At 37.3% G+C, this 21,354-nt stretch overlaps 1 protein-coding gene, 1 long non-coding RNA gene and 1 other non-coding gene across 6 annotated transcripts; 1 reads left to right on the top strand and 2 right to left on the bottom strand.

Annotated features, from left to right (window-relative positions):
• Positions 1–5,229: 5,229 nt before the first annotated feature.
• LOC112293796 (flowering time control protein FY) lies at positions 5,230–11,980 on the top strand. 2 transcript variants are annotated; one of them, XM_073539798.2, is made up of 18 exons: positions 5,230–5,512; positions 5,744–5,803; positions 6,086–6,156; positions 6,394–6,462; positions 6,752–6,856; positions 7,491–7,586; positions 7,678–7,760; positions 7,923–7,994; positions 8,201–8,298; positions 8,614–8,673; positions 8,782–8,842; positions 9,395–9,482; positions 9,567–9,630; positions 9,772–9,850; positions 9,987–10,076; positions 10,299–10,390; positions 10,540–11,183; positions 11,290–11,980. In XM_073539798.2, exons 1-18 carry the CDS (start codon positions 5,392–5,394, stop codon positions 11,428–11,430), a joined length of 2,094 nt encoding a protein of 697 aa, XP_073395899.1. In that variant the 5' UTR covers positions 5,230–5,391; the 3' UTR covers positions 11,431–11,980. The 2 variants fall into 2 exon arrangements, with proteins under 2 accessions (XP_073395899.1, XP_024399411.1); XM_024543643.3 differs by lacking the exon at positions 5,744–5,803.
• Positions 11,981–16,522: 4,542 nt separating this feature from the next.
• LOC141046391 (uncharacterized) lies at positions 16,523–21,184 on the bottom strand. 3 transcript variants are annotated; one of them, XR_012219308.2, is made up of 2 exons: positions 21,061–21,184; positions 16,523–19,359 (listed from the first exon to the last, which is right to left on the bottom strand). It is a non-coding gene; the product is annotated as an uncharacterized LOC141046391 (long non-coding RNA). The 3 variants fall into 3 exon arrangements; XR_012219310.2 differs by having other exon boundaries at positions 21,109–21,178; XR_012219309.2 differs by having other exon boundaries at positions 20,953–21,076.
• On the bottom strand, positions 16,548–16,621 carry TRNAN-GUU (transfer RNA asparagine (anticodon GUU)). Its single transcript has one exon. It is a non-coding gene; the product is annotated as a tRNA-Asn (tRNA).
• Positions 21,185–21,354: the final 170 nt, after the last annotated feature.

The raw sequence follows: 21,354 nt of genomic DNA, 5'->3' as shown, positions 1-21,354 counted from the left end.
AAGAAATCAATATAGGAATGTTTAGGAGAAAATTAACAATATATTAAATTAAAACTTATATAAAATTACCAAAATTTTATATCCAAAGAGGACCAGTTGTTAACATGGATCAAAATCAGATCTTGGGGCTTAAAACCGCACACCTATGGAGACTTAAGGATTCTTTTGTGAATCAAAGAGTGAGATTTGAGATCAAACTTGAAGAGAGATTTTTGAGCATTAATTTCATGTTATTTGGATTAACGTTGAGAGTATAAAGGATTTTCAAAGTTAGTGATGTTCTCAGTGGGTTTAGATTTTAAGAAATAAAAATATGTTTTCAAATTTAATGGTTTTTGAGTTTTATGGTATTTATATAGGTGAAATTTGGATAGGTTGTTGTTGTGCTTGTTGTCAATGTGTGTACAAAATTTGAGATCAATCGAATGCTTAGATTGAAGCATATGAGGGTTTTTGTGGAATATGGTCTTGGAAATTTGAAATTTAGGATTAGTGAGTGATTCTAAGATCTAGCAATATTTTCTATTTGTGTAGAAGCAAAATTTAGAGAGCTCACTTAAGACTTGAATATCTATATATAATCTAATTTTAGAATAAATTGAATGGTATTAAAAAGAAAAATTGGTGTTGAAAGATCAACATTTGAATTAGAGCAGGAGGGTGTCCAATAACTAAGAGGCTTTAGGAGCTTTTCTTACAATTGGTAAGTCCAATTTTTTTCAAACTTTGTGTGCTTGTCAATTGCTTGTTTTTTGAAGTTTGGATATAATTTTAGTTAAGATCTACTATTCAATTAATATTTATTGAAGTTTCAAACAGCTATAGTAATTAATTGAATTTACCTGGGATTTTCTTGGAGTTGTTTAGGATTTAGGATTTTATTAGGATTTGGTCTAGGATTATGGTTTAGATTTTTTTTAGAATTTAGGATTTGTTTAAGATTTAGGATTTCATTAAGATTTCATTAGGATTTGATTTAGGATTTAATTAAGATTCATTAAAATTTTGATTAAGATTAATTTAGGATTAATTAGGATTTATTTAGAATTTATATTTTTATTATTTAAAAAGGATTTTAACTATTTTTTATAAAATTCTATTTTTAGAAAATTTAAAGATTTTTTTTAAAGATTTTTTTTAAAATTATTATTTTAAAATTTTATTTATTATACTTCTTTAAGTTTAAATTATGACTTCTTTGTGTTTCTTTTGTGACTTCTTTTAAACTTATTTTGGTTGATTAAGATTTAATTGAGATTATTAAGGATTACATGAATTTTATTTAACATTCTATTAGACTTGGTAGAATTGTTATTGCATTTCTATTTACCTTCCACAGCTATGTACTCGATGCATTTTCAAATAAGAATACACATAATACAATAACAAGCTCAAGCTTGTTGTACTTGATTAATTCAATTCAAAGCAACATTGGCCTCAATTGAATAACTACTTTATTTTATTCCATAGAATAAATTCTTTCAAAATACTTATACTATTGTGGTACAAGAATTAACTAAATAATTGATTAAGCAGTCTCAATAGTAAGCTATTCATAATTCTTTAGGTTGAGTACAATTCAATCACTAAATAGACAAGAACTTCTTTCATAGTATTTAAAAAACTAAGTTAGCTCTTCCAATCCAACTACTTCATAGTCATGACAAAAGGGAGCTTGATACTAATACTTTTATGGTTGCTTATACTAAGGAGTATTACCAAAAGTTGTTGACTATCCAAGTTATACTTTCATGGTGCATTGCAGCTAGAGACTACTATTGGACTAAGGTTTCCAAGCTCATTTGGAGGAAGATGAATCAAACCTTGACAATTCTATTAATAATAATGGAAATTCATAAAACTCTCAAAGAATTTCTAAGTAGCCAAGCCATTGGAAGTGATGGACTATTAGCAGAATTTTTCATGAAGCTATAGAATGCCATTAGCAACAATTTATTAATTTTCTTCAATGAAGCACTTCAATCATGTGCCTTTTGTTGCCATTTCAACATTGTATTCTTTTGTTTAATTCCAAAGTGTGGTTTTAAAAAAAATTAAAAAAATTAGAGGCCAATCACCCTATTAGGCATTGTTTACAAAATTTTAGCTATGGCACTAACTAATAGACTTGAATCCATACTTCAATGATCTTATCAGACCTAAAAAATTTTTTTTTTTTTTTAAAAAAAACATTATAGATAATATCTTCTTAGTCTTTGAAATCATAGAGTGTATTATAGAATCAGACCAACCCATGGTAATGCTCTTATTAGATTTCAAGAAGACTTATAAAAGCCATGGAATTTGAGTGCCACTAGATTAAGTAGATTAGAGCCCTATATATGAACTCATGGTGCTCAATTGGTCTAAACAACATTACTAGCACACTTTTTAAATTCACTAAGTTAGTACATTAAAGATGCTTCATTGCTCCTTTCTTTTATATCATTATAGTTAATTGTCTAGGTTATCTTTTAGAAAGTGAAGGAGGAATTAATATTATCTTTTTACTAAGTTAAGAAGAGAAAGTGATTGATTAATAAGAAACCAAGAAAATTTAAATCACACCAAACTTATTCTTACCACCTTTGCCACTACAATAGATACAAAGATTAATTGGAACAAATCCAATGCAATATAGATCTCAAAATCTCCTAAACTCATCTCTTAAGGAAAAGAAGATAACTTTATATGGTTAGCACTAAGGGAAATGACTAGGTATCTAGGTTTTATGATAGGATTTCAAGTCTCCCTAGAAAATAGATTTAAATCAACTCTTAAACAAAAATTGACATATTGATGCACTACCAAATTATCTTTAGCTAGTAGAATACTAATTGCCAACCAAGTCCTACTTGCATCAATATGGTACATAGCTTCATATTGGTATCCTCATATCTGATCCATACTCAAGGTACAAGCACTAATATGCAACTACATTTGGTTGGAAGAGAATGGAAAAACACCATATAGAGCTAAGGTGGCTTGGGAGTTTGCAATTTCATCCAAGAAGAATCTTGGAGGTTTGAAGCTTTTAGATCCTGAGCTTCAAATGCAAGCTCTTCTAACTCAACTGCTTGTTAGTGGTCTATTGCTTGGCATAGCATCATGGTAGGTGCTTATTAAGCATTGTATCACCTCACTCTACTCCAAAAGAGGAGGCACATGGCCTCCACACATTCACTTTGTTTTATATGCACATGCAGTCAAAGGATCCGGTTCCGACCTTTTGGTGGACAATTTGGAAGGCATGGACCAAAGTACATGGGTTGGAATTTCAACAATCAACGCATGCCGACTCCACGGCTCGACAGTGTATTTTTTGAAATGCAGAGATACTTGATGATCAAGGATTCATGCTTGGTAATGCCTTATACTTACCAGGGAGTACATGGATGAGGAAAGGGATTGTACAACTGCAGGATCTCTGGCATGAGCAACTGCGAAATTAGAAAACCAAAAGTGAATTGAGCAGCATCGCCGGATCCAGAAACACAGAATAATGGAGAAATGATATCCTAGCAGCAATCCCGGGCCGCTGGAGTATGACACAGCGGCCCTCTCTCACACGAAACGAATGGGTCACGGTACTGGACACATATCATGGATCCAGACCTCATCCAAACCCGCAGTCACCACGAAGGCGCCACCTTCGAACAGTTCAAACCTGATCATTATATTTGAAAGGTAACGGATCCCCTAATGGATATTACCGAATTGGATTTGAACCGATTCGTGTAATCACCCCGAGCTGTGATCTCAAACATATTCATGTTAACCCAAATGTAGCCTGCGATGGACCCATTCGATGCATGGGCCCAGTCAAGTCACTCGAGTTTGACCCCGCGGAATGGAAATGGCGCAAAGTTCCACCTCTCCAAGCTGCTGATTTTTTCAATTATTCTTCAAGACATGGCTACCGAATCACACTGGACAAAGTTCAAACGACCCGACTTCACATCAAACAAGCTGCGTTGGGCCTCACTCCAACAGAAATGTCGGACTCCACGAAGCTCATGTGGGATAAGAACAAACCCGCAAGGTTGGAAGTGTTCTTGTGGCTCCTTAACTCAGGTGTACTCCCAACAGGTAGTTGGGATTCTCCAGCGTTTGGACAATCTGTGACAGGAACACCCAGGAGACAGCGGACCACTGCCTCATGAATTGCAAATTTGCAAGGCGAGCATGGCACCGTTACTCCAACATCCGCACCCCGGATTCAGCGGGGGACGTTCAGCGCTGTCCTATAGAGAATATGGTGTATTCTAGTTTTCTCTCAGGAAGTAACTAACGTCTCGCAGATCTGCCACAGTGACTGGCGGGACACAATCTACGCCGGCATGGCACGTAGAAACCACATTCTTAGTTTTTTGAAGACCTGTGGTAAGAAGCGGCAGACAGTTCTTCCCAAGGAGTTTGACGCTGTTTGGTGTAGTAAAAAAAATTTCTGTGTGGGAACCCTTCGCTCATTACAATGGGTGATGGAACCGAATCTCTCAGCTCTGCCAACCCGTCCCTGGGACCCAGACTGAAGTGTAAAGTATCTAGTTCTTTAATATAACCACCGTTTGTACAAAAAAAAAAAAAAAAAAAGGACTTCCATACCACAAAAATTATCTGGTCCAGTTCAATTGAAGAGACCCATTCTTTTAAAACTGACATACAAAAAGAAGAAAAAAATGTTATCTATAACATTACTATTACAAAATGTTATCTATAACATATAATGTTATAGATAACATTACTATTACAAAATATGAGAAGTCATAGATGACAATAGACATGCTAGATGTTCAAAATTAATATGATTATTGCGCGGAACTAAAAAGTTCCACAACATGGATCAATTATCCACAATAATATAAAAAATATTTCGTAGGTTAAATGTCAAGAACTGCATTTGAACTCTCAGGTCTCCTCTTCTCACAAGCAGCTTTATTTACATCATCACAACATTTAACATCAAATTATCAGGCATACTCTATATTGTGCAAAGAAAAGGAAAAAAAAAAGTAAAAAAAAGGTAGAAAGGCTGAGCCTGTTCCCAGCCTGGCTCGGTCCGCCTGGAGGACACTAATGACAGGCACTGGGCCTACTGCTACACACAAAGGCAACTAGTGAATAAAGAGGAAGAGGAAGAAGTATCGTAGAAACTGCGAAGCGGAATGTGAGTGCGGGGGTGAGTGTGTTCAAGCGGATCCGTCAGTCCAAACCCTAATTTCGTCGCGGGGGCACGGAGTAGATTGTTTACAGACAGACGCAGTGTATTGTATTGTAGTCTTAGGAAACCTGCTGTGGAGGAGAGCAGGGCAGGGGATGGCGAAGAGGAGGGAGGTGTAGGTGATTGAAGGGAATTGAGAGCGGGGAAGGGAGCAATCTCAGCTGGTTACGATGATGGAGGGGCCACAGATGCAACAGGGCCACGATTATCTTCGGGCTCCCCCGGTCCCTGCTGCTACGGCAGCGTCAGCTGCTCCGGCTGAATTTGGTCGTCCTAATGTTATCTTCGATGGTGCGTGTGTCGAGCAATCATGGTTGCTTCTTAATTCTTAATTCTTTGCGATAGTCGCCGTGTGTTGGAACAAATGGTCAGTTGGAGTCTTGATTGCTGTGATTTTAGTTGTTATAATTAAATTTTGGTTTGGATGTGTGTGGACTTGGATTAGTTGCAAGTTCTTGCATCGTGGTTTATAGCGAGGAATTACTGTCGAAAAGGTACTTGGCTAGCCCTTGGGGGGTGCAGGAGGCTCCGTGTTGTGCAAAAGTGGAACATGCGATGAAGAGCAGGGATTATTTGCTCTTTGTACTGCTGCAAAACCTTTTTCATAATCTTAATGCACCAATAACCAATGACATTTAGTCATTCTCTCGCCAAGATAAAGTTCTCACAATCCCCCGTCCAATTTCTAACCGATCCAATAATGGGAATTTAATGTCGCAATGAAGTCGCAAAGTACCACATTGCAACAGAGAATTGATTCTAAAGCAGGTCACATAATCGAACGGTCTATCCGCCACACTAAACCAGTGGCGACATTCACATAGAATGTTTTATGCCTAACCTAGGAGGATCTGTTTTCTGTAGGGAAACGGATGCGGAAACCTGTTCACCGGAGAACTGTCGATTACAGCTCTACAGTTGTGCGCTATATCCAGGTCAGTTACCTCAAATTTGTATTGGATAATTGTTCCTTCTGCATTCCTGGATTCTTGGTATGTCTTTTCCAGAAGCACGTGCATTCTGTCGTTGTGTTGTCTTGCTTTGGTTTAGGTCAATTATTCATTTCGCTAAGATTCAGAACTTTAGTCCGCAACACGATGAGCAGTGATAAAGAATTTTTGCGTTGGGGACAATTGCTCAGTCTAACTTAAACTCTTACGCCAAATCTGCAGAACCGGACTTGGCAACGCGATTGTAGGGATGCTCCTGCGTTGCAACCTACTTCAGCTGCTGTTGTTGATGTGAGTTTCCTCTTGTTTTAGGGACTGGCTGATAGACCATCTTTTTTACATATAATTTTGAGTCTTGCTGTAGAATTCTCTGGGACTTTTTGTTTTCCATCGCATGGTTTGTGTAGAGATCGTGTGAGTAGATTATTTGTCAAGAATAGTGTTACATAGTTACAATGTCTATGTCGGCCAAGTTATATACGCAACCTTTGTTGTAACATGGTGAATTAGAAAACATACTCGCTAAAACAGTGATAGATTACATTCGAGATCTTTAATATCGAAGAATTGTGTGTGGCAGATGCTTCCGACAGTAGCATACCCTGATAATCCAGCGACGAGCTTCACTACCAAGTTTGTGCACCCTTCGACAAATAAAGTGCGGTGCTCAATTAATCGAGTGTTGGTAAATTCTTCTGCTGTTGATGTCGATCTAAGAGGCTAATTTTTTACATTAATGACATGTTCATGTTTCAAACTAGTTGACTGCCTCATTTCAAGTTCATAGTTGCAAATGCAGTGATTTTTTGACTAGGATTTCCAACTGAATGTTCGAACAAGTAGATGTGTGCAGAATAGATTTTGAGGCATATTTTTGGGCTCACAGTGGATTCTTCCAAAGTTTTGAAAGCTTGAGAATATTAGCATATGTTTATTATTCGTAGTGCCTGCAGAAGTTTAGGATGAGGGTGTTCAGGTCAGATAGAATCATATGTACTTCTTGATTCAGTAATATAAACCTCTACTTATTTCATTCAATCACGAGTAATCGATCCAATTAAGCCATTTTCACTTAAGAGATGACAAGCAAACAACGTTTTATATATGTTTGTTAGTGGTAGGATACTTCTTCCTGATCTAGGTCATTAACTTTTGTATGGGGCCCGATTCAGGTTGTCATCAAGTTTTACATGGGATCTTGTGCATCTCATTTGTTGAGTATTCATCCATCTACCTTTGGGGGCTCTTCAGTGCTTCATCTTAAGTAGAAATAATGTACTTGCGTGCATCTCTTAATGACAACTTTGCATTGGTTACAGTGGACGCCAAATGGACGAAGGTTGATTACAGGATCACAAAGTGGAGAATTCACACTCTGGAATGGACAATCATTCAATTTTGAGATGATTTTACAGGTGATTGCCTAGTCCTCAACAATTGTAGCTTCACTCAATATGAATTAGATAAGTCCTGTCCCTAACCACTGTTCTCTGTTTGGAAGGGCAGGCACATGACCTTGCAGTGCGATCAATGGTATGGAGTCACAACGAGAATTGGATGGTGACTGGTGATGATGGCGGTTGCATTAAGTGAGTATTCTCTAGAAAGATTTTTTTTTCAGTTTTTTGGGAAATTCTACCTGAATTGCCAAACTGAAGTATTTTCTTTACTTCAGTCCGTTTTACTTTGCAAAAGATTGCGAATTGCAGCTTTTGTTGCTTCATCACTGTATTCACAATGCAGTGTTGCAGGTACTGGCAAACCAACATGAACAACGTTAAGGCAAACAAAACGGCACATAAGGAGGCTGTGCGAGACTTGAGGTATACATGCATGCAAACTACGATTGAGCATGAAATTAAGTGTACATATACCGTTTTCCTTTGTTTCAGAGTGCAGCCGTGCCTCTTTCCGGTGCCTTGGAGTTTCATTCGCGTACTTTCGCAGCGCAAACATGCAATTTGTGATATTCAATTGGAAAATGTAGATAATTGCTTATTTCTAGACGTCTGCTTTGTGCTCATTACAGCTTCTCAAGTACAGACCTCAAGTTCTGCTCATGCTCTGACGATACTACTGTCAAAGTATGGGATTTTGCTCGTTGTCAAGAAGAAAGGTCACTTACTGGTAAATGAATTTTCTCTTAATGTTCAATTTCGTACATAAGGGGTTCTTTGTCTCTTGCAAGAGGTCGACTACAAGTTTTTGTGGCACTTCTAATTCTTATCATGAGCTTATCTTAACGTATACATTTGGACGTTTACTCTTGGATTCAAGGTTACATTTTATGGAATCTTATAAGACAAATTTCTGGTAGTAAATCACATGAAGTTCAGATCCCAGCGCCGGTTGGGCTAACAAATCAGATTGTGTTTTGTATTTCTACTTATGTGAAATGTGATAAATACCCATGATTGAGTTTATGGAGTGTCTATCTTACAGGACATGGTTGGGATGTTAAGAGCGTGGACTGGCACCCTCAAAAAGCACTTCTTGTATCCGGTAGGTTGATAAACGCAGTGTTCTCATCTGATGGTCGGAGTGTATGTTTGTGCATTTCTATCAAAAAGACTCCAATACAACTGATATTTGAGATGGGAACTGGTGCAGGGGCAAAGGACAATCTAGTTAAACTCTGGGATGCTAAGACAGGACGAGTACTTTGTACCCTGTAAGTTTCTTTTTTCTAGCATGTGTCCTTCGTGGATCACATTGTGTGTGTTTTTTTCTAGTTGAGTAGATGGAGCTGTACAGAGTTGTGAAGTTATGGAAGAGCTGTCTTGGTTTAAGGTAAAGTGATGCTTTAGATTGCCATGAGGTATTTTGTGGCTAGTCTACGATCATACATTGCGCAGCAGATGTAAACTCTTTGGTCTGTCTCGAATAGAAGTAGGCTTTGTAACACGTTGGGTAGGAGCGTACATAGAGCCTAACTAATGTATACTGGGCTTAATGGAAGAATCTTTCATAAATTACAACAATGATGATAATCAAGTTGCAAATCTATACCACGAGCAGAGTCTCTGATGGCAAAGCGGGCTATGAGGGGTAGTTCAAAATTTAAAATTAATCCACTGCTTTTTTGCAGCACTGTCTCTAGTCTCGTTTTTTCTTCTCTTAATACGTTTCTTTTGTCTTTCTATTTAGAGCTAGTATATAATTGGTCTATGATTTGGTTTCTCTTTGCTACTATATGGTCATTGATGCTGGTCTTTTTGCACAGACATGGCCACAAAAACACAGTACTGTCAGTAAAATGGAACAGTAATGGCAATTGGGTGCTCACTGCATCTCGAGATCAAACTATTAAGGTATCATTTTCTCAAATGATGTATTTAAGTTGGTGCTAGTTATGCATGTATGCAGTTTTCTGACGTTTTCTCTTATGTTTGCAGTTGTACGATATTCGCACTCTGAAGGAATTGGAGTCCTACCGAGGGCATCGGAAGGAGGTTACATGTAAGTCTTCTTCTGCTGCATCTTTTGTTCATAAACCTGTCATTTGACAGTCTGAATGGGACGTATAGTCATAATTTTCGTACAGTCTCGATTGTGTTCGTCGTTTTTGACTCTTTGGGGGTTACTTTTGCCTGAATACAGCTTTGGCTTGGCATCCATTTCACGAGGACCTTTTTGTCAGTGGAAGTTATGATGGTAGTATCATCCATTGGCTTGTTGGGTAAGTGCTGAATTTTCTATCTTTTCTCCTAGCATGGATTTATTCGCTATGAAGCTATAAGAAACTTGAATGCCTCTGCGAAATTCTCGCCTGAAGCCCATGCACAAGGTAAAGTAAAGGTCTTTATTTTGAGCAGGCACGAAGGACCACAAGCAGAAGTTGCAAATGCACATGAAAGCAGTGTCTGGGACCTGGCTTGGCATCCGATGGGTCATATTTTATGCAGGTATTGTGTATTTTTGATGATTGCATTTATAATCTCCCTTTTTTGGTTAGTTATGCGTGGATTTCAAACTTGGTGTCATGTAGAGCAAGCGTGACCAGATCTTGTTGAGGTGAATGCAACTGCAGGATTTGTCTAATCCAAACAGCAGTACGTTTTGTCTCATCATGTGTAAAGATAGTAGAGGTTTAAATGATGACTTGGACATATTTTTGCGTTCGACAGTGGAAGTAATGATCATACCACAAAATTCTGGTGCCGCAATCGCCCTGGGGAGACCCTTAGGGAGAACAGACAGAGCAATGCCCATGCACAAGGTAAAGTTGACGCGATAGTGATTATCCTTATTTAGAAAAGTTGCGAGGTGACATGGATTTTTATTTACTGCTTTGGATTAAGACTTTGTTTCACCTGAGAATAATGTTCGAACATGCCATTCAACTTTTGTTGTTTGCGGTGGAAGCAGGAGCTAGTGCAAACGATTCTCATTTACAAAGTCAGAACTCAGGTTCAAATATTGGTAATGGTCCTAGTCGTAGCGAAGGCGCTATTCCAGGTGTGGGTATGGCATTGGAGCCAGTGGTGGCTGGAAGGCTGCCGTTGCCTCCTGCTCCAAACCAGAATCCTAGTCTACGGGGACCTCATCCACCTTCTACACCTTATCCGAATATGTTTCAACAGCCGCAGCAGCAACAACAGCATCAATTTCACCAACACAATCAACAACAGCCTCAACAAAGGCCTCAATCACTTCCTCCACCCCCTCAGTCACGCCCGCCACAAAATCAGGCCCAGCTTCAGCCTCAGCCCCAGTCCCAGCCCCAGCCCCTCCTGAATAGACCAGTTCAGCAAAGCATGATGATTCCAAATCAGCACATGCAGAACCAAATGAATTCTCAAGGTCCAACTGCCCAAGGCCCCCCGCAGCAGCTTCGGCCACCTATGGGACCCTCTCCACCCTTGGGGCCTCCACCTTCCATGCGTAGTGACTACATGCAAGGTGGGCCGCAGGGCTATATGGCACGGTCTCCGGGTATTGGAGTTGTACCCGGTCCTTATATGACAATGCCCGGTCAATTGGTTCCTGGTCCACCCCCTTTGCCTTATCAGGTATTTAACTTCATGTTTGTGCTATTGATATTCCAAGTTTGTACGTTTGTGAAATAGCAGCGCAGGAGTCATTTCAAGGATTCATAGATCAATTTTCTTTCTGCAGGGAGGCGCTCCACCAAACATGATGGATATTCGAGCACATGGTATGAATGTAAGCATGGGCATGAATGTGGGAATGGGTATGACCATGAACATGGGCGTCCCTCATTCTCACCCATCTGGGCCTCCTCCAGGCCACGGTTAAAACCGTCCGGTCTACGCCACAAAAGCTCTGTTTGATATGGCATTGAGCACACCCTTGTGAAGCACGTGGATGAATGGTCCGCCGGTGATTGCATCTTAGTTCAGCAGACAAAAAACTCAACGAGTTCTCACTATCAATGTTGGTCTGTGTTGGGCAACCTTTGGAGGTCATTGTGCAAGTCCCTGAGGATTTTAAGCAGATCTAAAGTCATGTGGTATTGTAGGGCGCTTGCATGATTTTCTGTAGCGGATGTACCCAAATAGAAATGGTGTCTCTTGTGACGAGCCAACCATGAGCATTGCAGGGCAACCAGATAATTGTGCGTGAACATTCGAACCGAGACGAATTGACGGATTATCTGCAGTGTACGAGCGTGCATTACAGATTAGTTTAGAAATTGGTCAAGCCCAGGACGTGGTCCTACCATTTGTCAAAAAGAGGATCTCTTTCAGTTTTGAGAGTATCGAATTCATCTTCCTGGATTCTGCACGATTGTAAAGATTCTAAGCTATCTGGTATTGAAAATCTTGTACGATTGGGACAACGATTAGATTCTGGGGTTTTCTGCATGGGTCTTTTTTATACTTGACTCTCATGATTAATCAATCAAAACTCTGGGTCCAACTCAGATTGTTTATGTTATCTATTTTCTAACCTTTATTCTTTCTAATTCACTGATAAATGCTTTGGCCTTGCGTGGAATATGGGATTTTGAGCAAGGCAAATTGAGCCCATGTTGCAGTTGAAAAATTGTGAACAGGAGAAATGTGAGCTTCAGAAAGGTTTGAATTGATTTATTGGATGAATACATTGGTATCTTGGATGGAAATGAAATTTGTAATCTTGTGATAGCCTTTGTAAATAAATTGCTTCTTTGGAAGCTTCCAAGAGTGTTGTGTATTCCACCTCTAGTATTAAAGAAAACAATTGACCAATGTTTGGTAGATCAGATAATTGGTCTAGAGGCAAGCTTGAATACATATCCAATAGTGGAGCATCAAGTCTCAAGAGAACCAAGGTAATCTACATTTGTGAATCCATCAAGTATAGTCAATTAACTTCTTTATATACTTCAAATTGTGCTTAACTGCTTTTAAGTGTTGTTACTTTGGCATAACAATAAACCTAATAAAAATACTTCCTACCTAGGATAGATTGGATCTTGTATTAGTAGAGAACAAATTTTATTAATCATCTTAGAATGGTGAGTTGTATTATCCAATGAGATCTTTGTATAAGATTAAGTAATAGGTTCCTTTAGTAAAGTAGTGCTCAAGTGAACAATCAACCATACCAAATTCATTCAATATTTCTTGAGAGTAAAAAAATTGATAAAAAAAACATCTTATTATACAGGTATTCAAACTCAATTCCTAATTATTTTAAATTTTTTTCAAGGTCCTTTATTTCATACTTCTCAATAAGTTGTAGTTTGATTTTGGCAATGCATTTGTTATCATTAGGAGTAATAAAAAGATGATTAATATAAAGAAGAAAGATTATAGTAGAAGCACCTTATGGCTTTGTTATATTGTATTTGTACACAATATATAAGAACTATGAAATACATTAGTTCTTGGTTTTTATTTTTTGTATTAAATAAAATACTTAAAAAAATAATTAGGTATTAGAAATAAATAATTTATTTATTTATAGATTAAAATAATTAATGATAATATATTTAGAATAAAAAGAAATATATATAAAAAGATGTATGAATCTTATTAGTAAGAAATGTCATAGTTGTTAGAAAAATTAAGTTTGTAGAAGGAATTAAGATAATTAATTATTAAAGTATCCATTTAATGTGAAATTCGGTAGACATGTTTTTAGTAGGACTATTTATAGCTATATAAATTTTTTTAAAATAAAAAATTAAAGCTTGTGAGAAATTGAGATTTAATTAAAGAAAAGAGATTGGGCATCAAAATTAAGTAGAGGAAAATTGAGGCTTTGGATATCAAGTGGTGGCTTAGGGCTTGTAGAGAAGGATGGATGGTAAGGTACTTATGTGGCACTTAGGAGGTTTTGGATTTTAACTCCCATAGTAGCATTTGAGAGAAGAATATATATATATATACATATATATATTCTTTTAAAAGTCCTCAATTAATTTATTGAACATATGTAGAGGGTTGGTTCTACAATGCATGCATTAGGAGATTATATTGGATGACAAGGGCCATTGTCACCTTTAGGCAGGAGTGAAGAATCTTCATAAATAGTAGCATGATGTATGATGCCTATGCCTTTTATATATTCATCTTCCTAATAAATTGGTATATAGCTTTTCTTAAAAATAAAATAAAATAAAATAAAAAAGACAAGTTAGTAGTGGATAAAGTATGATGACATAAATTCTTTAGAATCTTCAACCTATTTTTTTTCTTTTAAATAAAAAAACTTAAAATAAAATAAAATTTAGGATTCAAGCTTTAGAAGTAGGATTTAGGATTTATAAATAGGGTAGGATTTAGGATTTTGAAAAGATAGCATTCATGTGTGTTTACAAATTTTTAATGAAGGGATTTATTGACAATATGAGGAGAAAAAAAAATTACAAAAGATTTGTGTTTTTATTGAATATTGAATATGTTCTGAAAGTTTTTATAAAAAAATATGGCAATAAGTAGCAACCAGAAGCCTTGTGTTTTCTCAAGGCAATTTCCTTCTCTATAATAACACGATGTGACATCTGGTACCAACCTATATTAGATGGATGTAGTCTAATTTAGTTTAATGAATTTTCATCCACTTAGTATTGTATGTTAGTTGACCTTGTTACTGTTAATAAGGCTTTGAGGATTTAGGTAGAAAAGCCCTACTAACTTGATATGCTTATAAATTACTTTATAATCTTTTGAGTTTTTTTAAAAAAACAAAACTCATGGTTGTAAAATTTTGCTTGACTATGGTGATTTAACCATTTAATAAAGTTTAGGATTTTCTCTACACACTTTTACTCTTCGATTCTTCTTTTGTAGTACGAAAGTTAGCTTAACTATATTGTATTTAGATTTATCATCTTTCTTTTATCTATTGCATAATTGTTTATGATTTTTGAGGCTTAATCTATTGGATATGATAATCTTTATTTATACAAGAACCTTCAAAAGAATAGTAGAAATTATGATTTGATTTACTATGTACTCAACCAATAGTGCAAAGACATGTATAAATTACTTGATATTACATGCAGAATAATTGCTTTAGTTTGTAAATGGATCTAAATAGTTTGTTATTGATATCTAAGATGATATATTGGACTTAGCTCTTGACAATAATCTCAAATGAGAATACTTTTAGGACTAGTTTATTTGATAGAAAAATTGATGTACTACCAATGAAGTAATTTCTCTCAACTGTGTAAGATACTTTATTTCAAAAGCTCTTGACACCTTTGAATTATAGTTGATTGATGCATTGGAGGTAATTGTCAATGCTATAGTAGTATTTTTGTACTAGTGTCATCTTTGCTTGATATTGTGTTTTATAAAATAGATTGCATATTTCCAATTTCTTATCAATGTTATGTACATCTTAGTCAATTGATTGGACACTGAACAAGACAATAGTCACGTTCTTAATACTCATTTGGAGAGCATACTATGGATGTAGTCATGATTTCCTTGATCTTTTGTAGAGTTGTTTCCTTTATAGTCTAATCAATATTACTCATGTGTTAGAATTGCTTTGTTCTTCTTTTTTTTTAGTTAAAGAAAAGAGAAATCATCATCATATTGGTTGTTGCTCAAGAGATCCTTCAACACATATTCAATTGGATGTAAGAGTTGGAAAAGTGAACCATTGGCTTCCATTAGCAAACATTTCTAAAGGCCTTTGTTGAAAGAAATCCAAAGATGTTGGTTTGGCTTGTGGAGGTTGACATTTTGTAGTAGGATCTTGATGAGTACCAAATATATGCATTAGCACGTGCGGTCATGGACTAATTTCTATTGAAATTTCTAAACCACAACTTTCTACTTCTAAAGAAGATTGTAAATATTATAAATATTCAAATCACCTTAGACAATTTCATTGAAGTTTCATTGGAGATGAGGATCTTCGCTTATTACAAGATCCAAGTTGGAGATACTACTTAAATGAATATTCCGAGAAGGAAGGTTATGCAATTAAGATATATATTTGATTTTCTTATTAAAATAATAAATACCAAAAGCCACAAATAAAAAATATATTTTATATATTTTATATAAATATAAATATATATTATTTTAATTAATTTATATTTTTAATTATGTCAATTTATTTACCACAAAACTAATCTAAGTCCTTAGGATTTAATAATTCTACATATTCTATTAACATCCACTTAAAAAAGCATCAAAACTCCAACTACAAAAATAAAAAGTATTGTCAATAAGTCCTAAGCAATCTTTATGCTAAGAAGAGAGCACAATATTCTACCTAGTTGCATCAGAGTTTAATGATAATCAAAAAAAATTAAGAAAATAAAAATAAAAAATAAAAAAATCATCCAATATGCATACAAAATCATCTTTACTTCAATTATTTCTTCAATAATTATTCTTTAAAAATCTTTAACCAACATCCAAAAATCTTAACAAAAATTATCCCAAATTACATTTGATAATTAATAAATACCACAATTGACAAATTCAAAATAGTAATAACTTGATTCAAAATAATTGTTGTCTAAAAAAATACTTTTATTTTTATATTTGTGAATATTAAGTTTCTAGGTTGATTGGAATAAGTAAAACTTTTGGGGCATACAACAGACATTGTAAATTGGTTACATACAAGGGCAGGATGGGGATTTTGTTGACACCCATCTACATTATTGTGGGGAAGAGTTGGGAGAGAAAGTGGGATTATATAGACAAGAAAAATAAAAGGGGGTGGATGCTATGTGACATATGAGTGATGTGAAGATGAAGGATGGGGTGGGGCAAGGGATGAGGAGTTTTGAAAGGGGTGTCAGGTACGGTGCATGTTGGTGGGGATGGGAGTGAAGGGGGCAGGGGGCAAAGGGGAGCAGAATATAGGCGCCTATGATGGGAATGTGAGGGAACGCGAGGACGTTGTGAAGGAGGTTGGCGGGCTTGCAAAAAAGCGGAGCAGTTCTATTGTTGCGCTAGAAGGAGGGGTCGAACCTCCGACCTTGTGGTTAACAGCCACACGCTCTAACCAACTGAGCTATTCCAGCCGAAGCGGCTCGCTGCACCGGCCGGCAATCGAACCTGGGTCTGTACAGTGACAGGGTACTATTCTACCACTAGACCGCCGGTGCCCTACACTCTCGAATCTGCGCTGCCATTTTGCGGCGCCCGAAGATCAAGTCCGCTCCCATGAACAACGGGGTGCCTACCCCGGAGTACACTGTGTCTGAACGACGAACCTCCTGCCCACTTGCTCGCACCTTCACACCCCCTCCCTCCCCCGATCTCGTCTACAGAATGGGGAATCAGTCCTTTGACACTGCAATGAAACCAAGCATTGCTAACAGAAAGATTGTACAATCAACTTAAAGCGTTTGAAAGTTTGTGTGGATCTGCTGTAGGGGTATTATAAAATAATGAGAACCTATCATAAATGTTTAGGGAGAACCACCTTCTAAGGGCTACCAAATCTAACAAGGATTCTGCTGGGCTTACGAGATCTGCAATTTATTATGTTTCCTGTAGCCATTAAAGATATAAAAATCAGAAAAAATAGGAAATCCATAAAATGATCCTGTCATCGGAAGTCCTATGAGACAAGAAACAATAGTTGGTAACCAACCGACGTTGTTTGCATGCACTGTTAGTAGTCCTAGCGGAAAATACTGACAATAACAATCAAGACGTGACTTTCGACCCCCTGATCTGTTCAGAATTACACATGATCAATTAGTTATGTGTGGATAGGAACGTAATAATATCCACGTCTGCAAATCACGGAAGCTTAATAGAGCAAACATGCTAGTTGTGGGAATGATTAGAGGAAGGCCTACTTCTTAACTACAGGGCGATGGGTTGTTGATATCAACTTGATAACACTCTCACGCAGTCTTTTGTATAGGTTTTCTTCTCTGTCCGTACTAACTGCTGATCTGTATTCATCAAGCACAGCATAGCTATCACAGAATCAACTATGAATTTCAACACTGAGAAAGCAGATGCAGCAGGAATGAACAATCATAATTCAAAATCAAAGCATACATTACCAAACAGTACCGAATCCTTGAGAGTTTACATCAAATTTGGTGGACTCCTCGGTAGGATACTCGAGCAATTGCTAGACGCTGCTTTTCGCCATCAGACAAAGTTTCTTCCCAATTCTGAGTTGCAACTTTCAAACCTCATTCTCAGATTTACCGAAACAAGGAGAAAATAAAGATAAATAATCTTCTCTTTTCAACGATAAAGTCCTGTATGATACCTGATTCAACCCTCCGATTTACTATTCTCCTGCCAGAAAAAAGAAAAAAGAAAAAGCAAGCTCCAGCAAAACAATTATCAATAGAAAGAGGACTTAGGCCCCTGCAAGTGGGCAAGGCCAACCCTCAAATAAACCAGATATCCAATCTCTGTTGCACCCAATGCATACAACACTCGATTGTCATCAGGATGCGTCGTATACTTGATAGATTGCAGCGATGCAGAGCTATACCATTTACTTTCATTCTTATCTCTTGAAACAGGTTTAAGTGGCGTTGGATACAGCACTTAGTCTCTCAGTGTTCCTCGCATAAGGTAAGGTTTCTTCAAAGATCACAATCCATCAGCTCAAATCTTGAAGCACATAACATCCCCGTTAGAGATGAGGAGCTCTTCTGTAATTGAAAACTAGTAGAGCTATACTTGTTAAAGACAGAGCAGATGCTATATAGACCCTCGTAGCCTCTTCATCATCTTCTGCTGTTGTTTTTAAAATTTTCATTTTATTGAATAGTTTCCTTTCCAAATAAAGGCAAACAAAGTAAACAAGAAAAATAAAATGACCCGAGATTGGTAACAAATTTCTCCCGGAGGTGATCGACCGATGACACCACAGTGTAGAGGCCAAAGTTCCGCAAGGACACTGAATATTGAAGACTTGCCAATGTGCCAGTCGAGGGCTAATAACGTGTAAGAATGCTGATATGAGAAGAAAGTAAGCATACAAAGCGAACTGTTCTTGGTACCTGCATAATAGACCACGCACAAGTGAAACATGCGTATGATTACCTAGAAACCATTTACTATTGGCATGATTAATGAAATGCATTTAAAATTCATTACATTCAACAGAGCAGTACCCTCGTTCATGACAATAATTAGATGCTACCACTGCTGTTAAATATCACTCTGAAGCGATATGTGAGGAGAAGAGCAACATATTTCAATTTTTCTTGAAAGAACACCACGAGGAAGAAACTAGTACACTGCTGGTGATCCAGAGATGTGGCGGAAGAAGTTGTAGCTCTGAAGAAAAAATATCTGACGTGGCAACTGTACTTCAAAGAAAACAGTTGAAATAAAATATGAAGCTTACTCTATGGTTTTAGCAAGAGATAGTTGATAGAGAATAATATCTAATACAGGCTTGACAATGTAAAAGAAAAGCTCGCTTATTGCAAAAGGAGAACTTTTGAACGTCTTCAGTAATACGCTGCAGCAGAATGTAAGACACCAAAATACTGAGAATGCATGGTCTAGATTTTGGACATGAAAACCAATAACCAAAAGAACAAACAGATACAGAAAATTAAATTTGGAATCACGATAAATGGATTTTCGAAAAAAATTATAAGAAATCCTAAAGATTAAAACAATTCAACCTGTAATCCCATGCAAAAAGTACCATCTATCCACAAAGTGCAACATATACTTGGTCTACATTTGAAAGGCCGCTCAGAATAGATGCCACATAATACACACGATTTGACGAACAGAACTCGCCGAAGTACGCAGTAAGCAAAACCTGTCAAAAGGGTTCGGCTCATGAGAAGGCAAGTCTGCACGATAATTAAGAAAGAATTCTTGGACATAAGTGCAGGCACACATACTCGCAAAATCTCTTGTAACCACTTTGCAAACAGAGAGTCCACTACTACCCGGATAAATTAACCAAATGGCATGATAAAAAAATTGCCCGCATAAACTCAACTTTTAAATGTAAGCAATGTGTTAGTCCTTTTCAACATTGAAGCGTACATCAATAATTTGCGTATGTATTAACCACTCTATAACAATCACTACTACTGCAAAGTTCTTCTAAAGTCATTATGGCATACAGTCCAAAAGTAAAGAGTACTCCGCGGGAAAAGTAATCGAAAAGTCTCTCTCTCTCTCTCTCTCTCTCTCTCTCTCAGCGCATGGCATCGTGAACGAGAGAGCGAGAGAGAGAGATTTTCCGCATCAAAAATTGAGTTAATGATCAGCTCATATTGAAATCGAAATTCTGATAAGACAACTCATAAACGCAAAATGCTTTTCATGAAGTATCAACCTTAGTCTATAAGGGCAAATAGATGTAAAACCCTACTGCTCATGAAGGCACTTCCACCCACCAATGCCACCCCGATAACCCGTTGCTGGTGCTTACTAACCACAGCCATTGTGCAAAACTTGTAAATTTAAACCTCCACACATCCCTCCACCCCTTTTTGCACGAAGATAAATCCTAAGAGAACATGGTACTCCTCTCAAGCAACGCAGCGACACTTACTGACACATAGGAAAAATTTAGGCATGCGAATTGAGTGAGGAACGTCTTAGATTATAATCCGTGACTCCTTTTTCCACTTCATTTCCGATTCCTACCTACTGATAAGACATGATATACATCTTAGACCGCTTCGTGCACAACAACATAAGATACGTTTGACTGTCCACCGGTACGCCACAGAATAATTCAGAAACCCTTGGGGTTATGTCTAATCATTCTCAGTAATTTCGTCAGTCTTGAAACTATTCTTATTCCCTCCAACTCGTGGCACGTGATTCTTCCCGCATGTTGATTTGGTAACGCTCCTGTGAACAAGAAGTGCGCTAAGATTTCTGATGCTAACGCTGACTAACTCCCCTCTTCAAAGCGACTATTCACAAAGCGATATTCAAACAGTGATAGATTAACGTCCTCACATGAAATGGAAAACAAGAATATTCATACCTATGAGAAAGCTAAAAGAACCACGTGATCAAAACATTAACTACAAGAAAGAGGAAGAGAGGTCTAAAACCCAAAATTGGCAACAACCTATTGTACTAGGATTAAGCGAAAGAACCAGAGCTGCAGCGATCATCACTTCATAACCACAAGGGCAATCAAAAGTTCTACAACTTCAGGCAGTGTTGAGTGAAATCAGCATGAAGAGAAATTGAGTTGGACTCAACGACAGATCCACTACAGCCACAAAAAGCTAAGCTGAATACAGAACCAAACCCAGAACCACCTGGATTCTCACATGTCCTAAGCTGTAATTCCACTAAAACTCCAACCCTCCTGACCCAACTCATGAATCAGAAAATCGACACAAGCGACAATCAAGGCCCAAAATTCACATCGCCCAACCTCAATAACTCATGAATCTCCACTCACAACATCAGACCCAACTTCGTCGAACTACTGCTCTTCGAAACCCACAATCGAAGTATCATAAGATGGCAATTAGATTCTAACCCACGAAAAAATTGCGCTGAAAGAGCTGGGATGTAAAAGGGTGCTAACTTGACCCCAGGTCATGTTCGAAGTGTCCCAAAGCCTTTTGCTGGCTCCATTCGCTTCTCTGAACCTCTGATTTCCTACGAAACAAGTGCAATCCTAATCCAGCTCATTGAACCTCCTTCCAGCTGGAGCCGACGTGGCCTGTTTGGATATCCTAACTGGACCCACCAACCCTCCATGAAACGGCGCTCGGAGCTTCACCTTTTGATGAACGAGAACTTTCATTCGTTTGCGTTCTTGGGCCAACTC

Source organism: Physcomitrium patens, chromosome 16 (genome assembly GCF_059467195.1).
Source record: "Physcomitrium patens ecotype Gransden chromosome 16, ASM5946719v1, whole genome shotgun sequence".
Classification (NCBI taxonomy): Eukaryota; Viridiplantae; Streptophyta; class Bryopsida; order Funariales; family Funariaceae; genus Physcomitrium; species Physcomitrium patens.
The sequence above is the reverse complement of the archived record's forward strand: the minus strand, read 5'-3'. Positions and strand labels throughout refer to the sequence as shown.

Coding starts and splice junctions, on each gene's coding strand:
- LOC112293796 (XM_073539798.2), top strand. CDS start 5,392: ATGATGGAGGGGCCACAGATGCAACAGGGCCACGATTATCTTCGGGCT. Junction 7,995..8,200: donor GAGGCTGTGCGAGACTTGAG/GTATACATGCAT, acceptor TGCTCATTACAG/CTTCTCAAGTACAGACCTCA. Junction 10,077..10,298: donor ATGGGTCATATTTTATGCAG/GTATTGTGTATT, acceptor TGCGTTCGACAG/TGGAAGTAATGATCATACCA.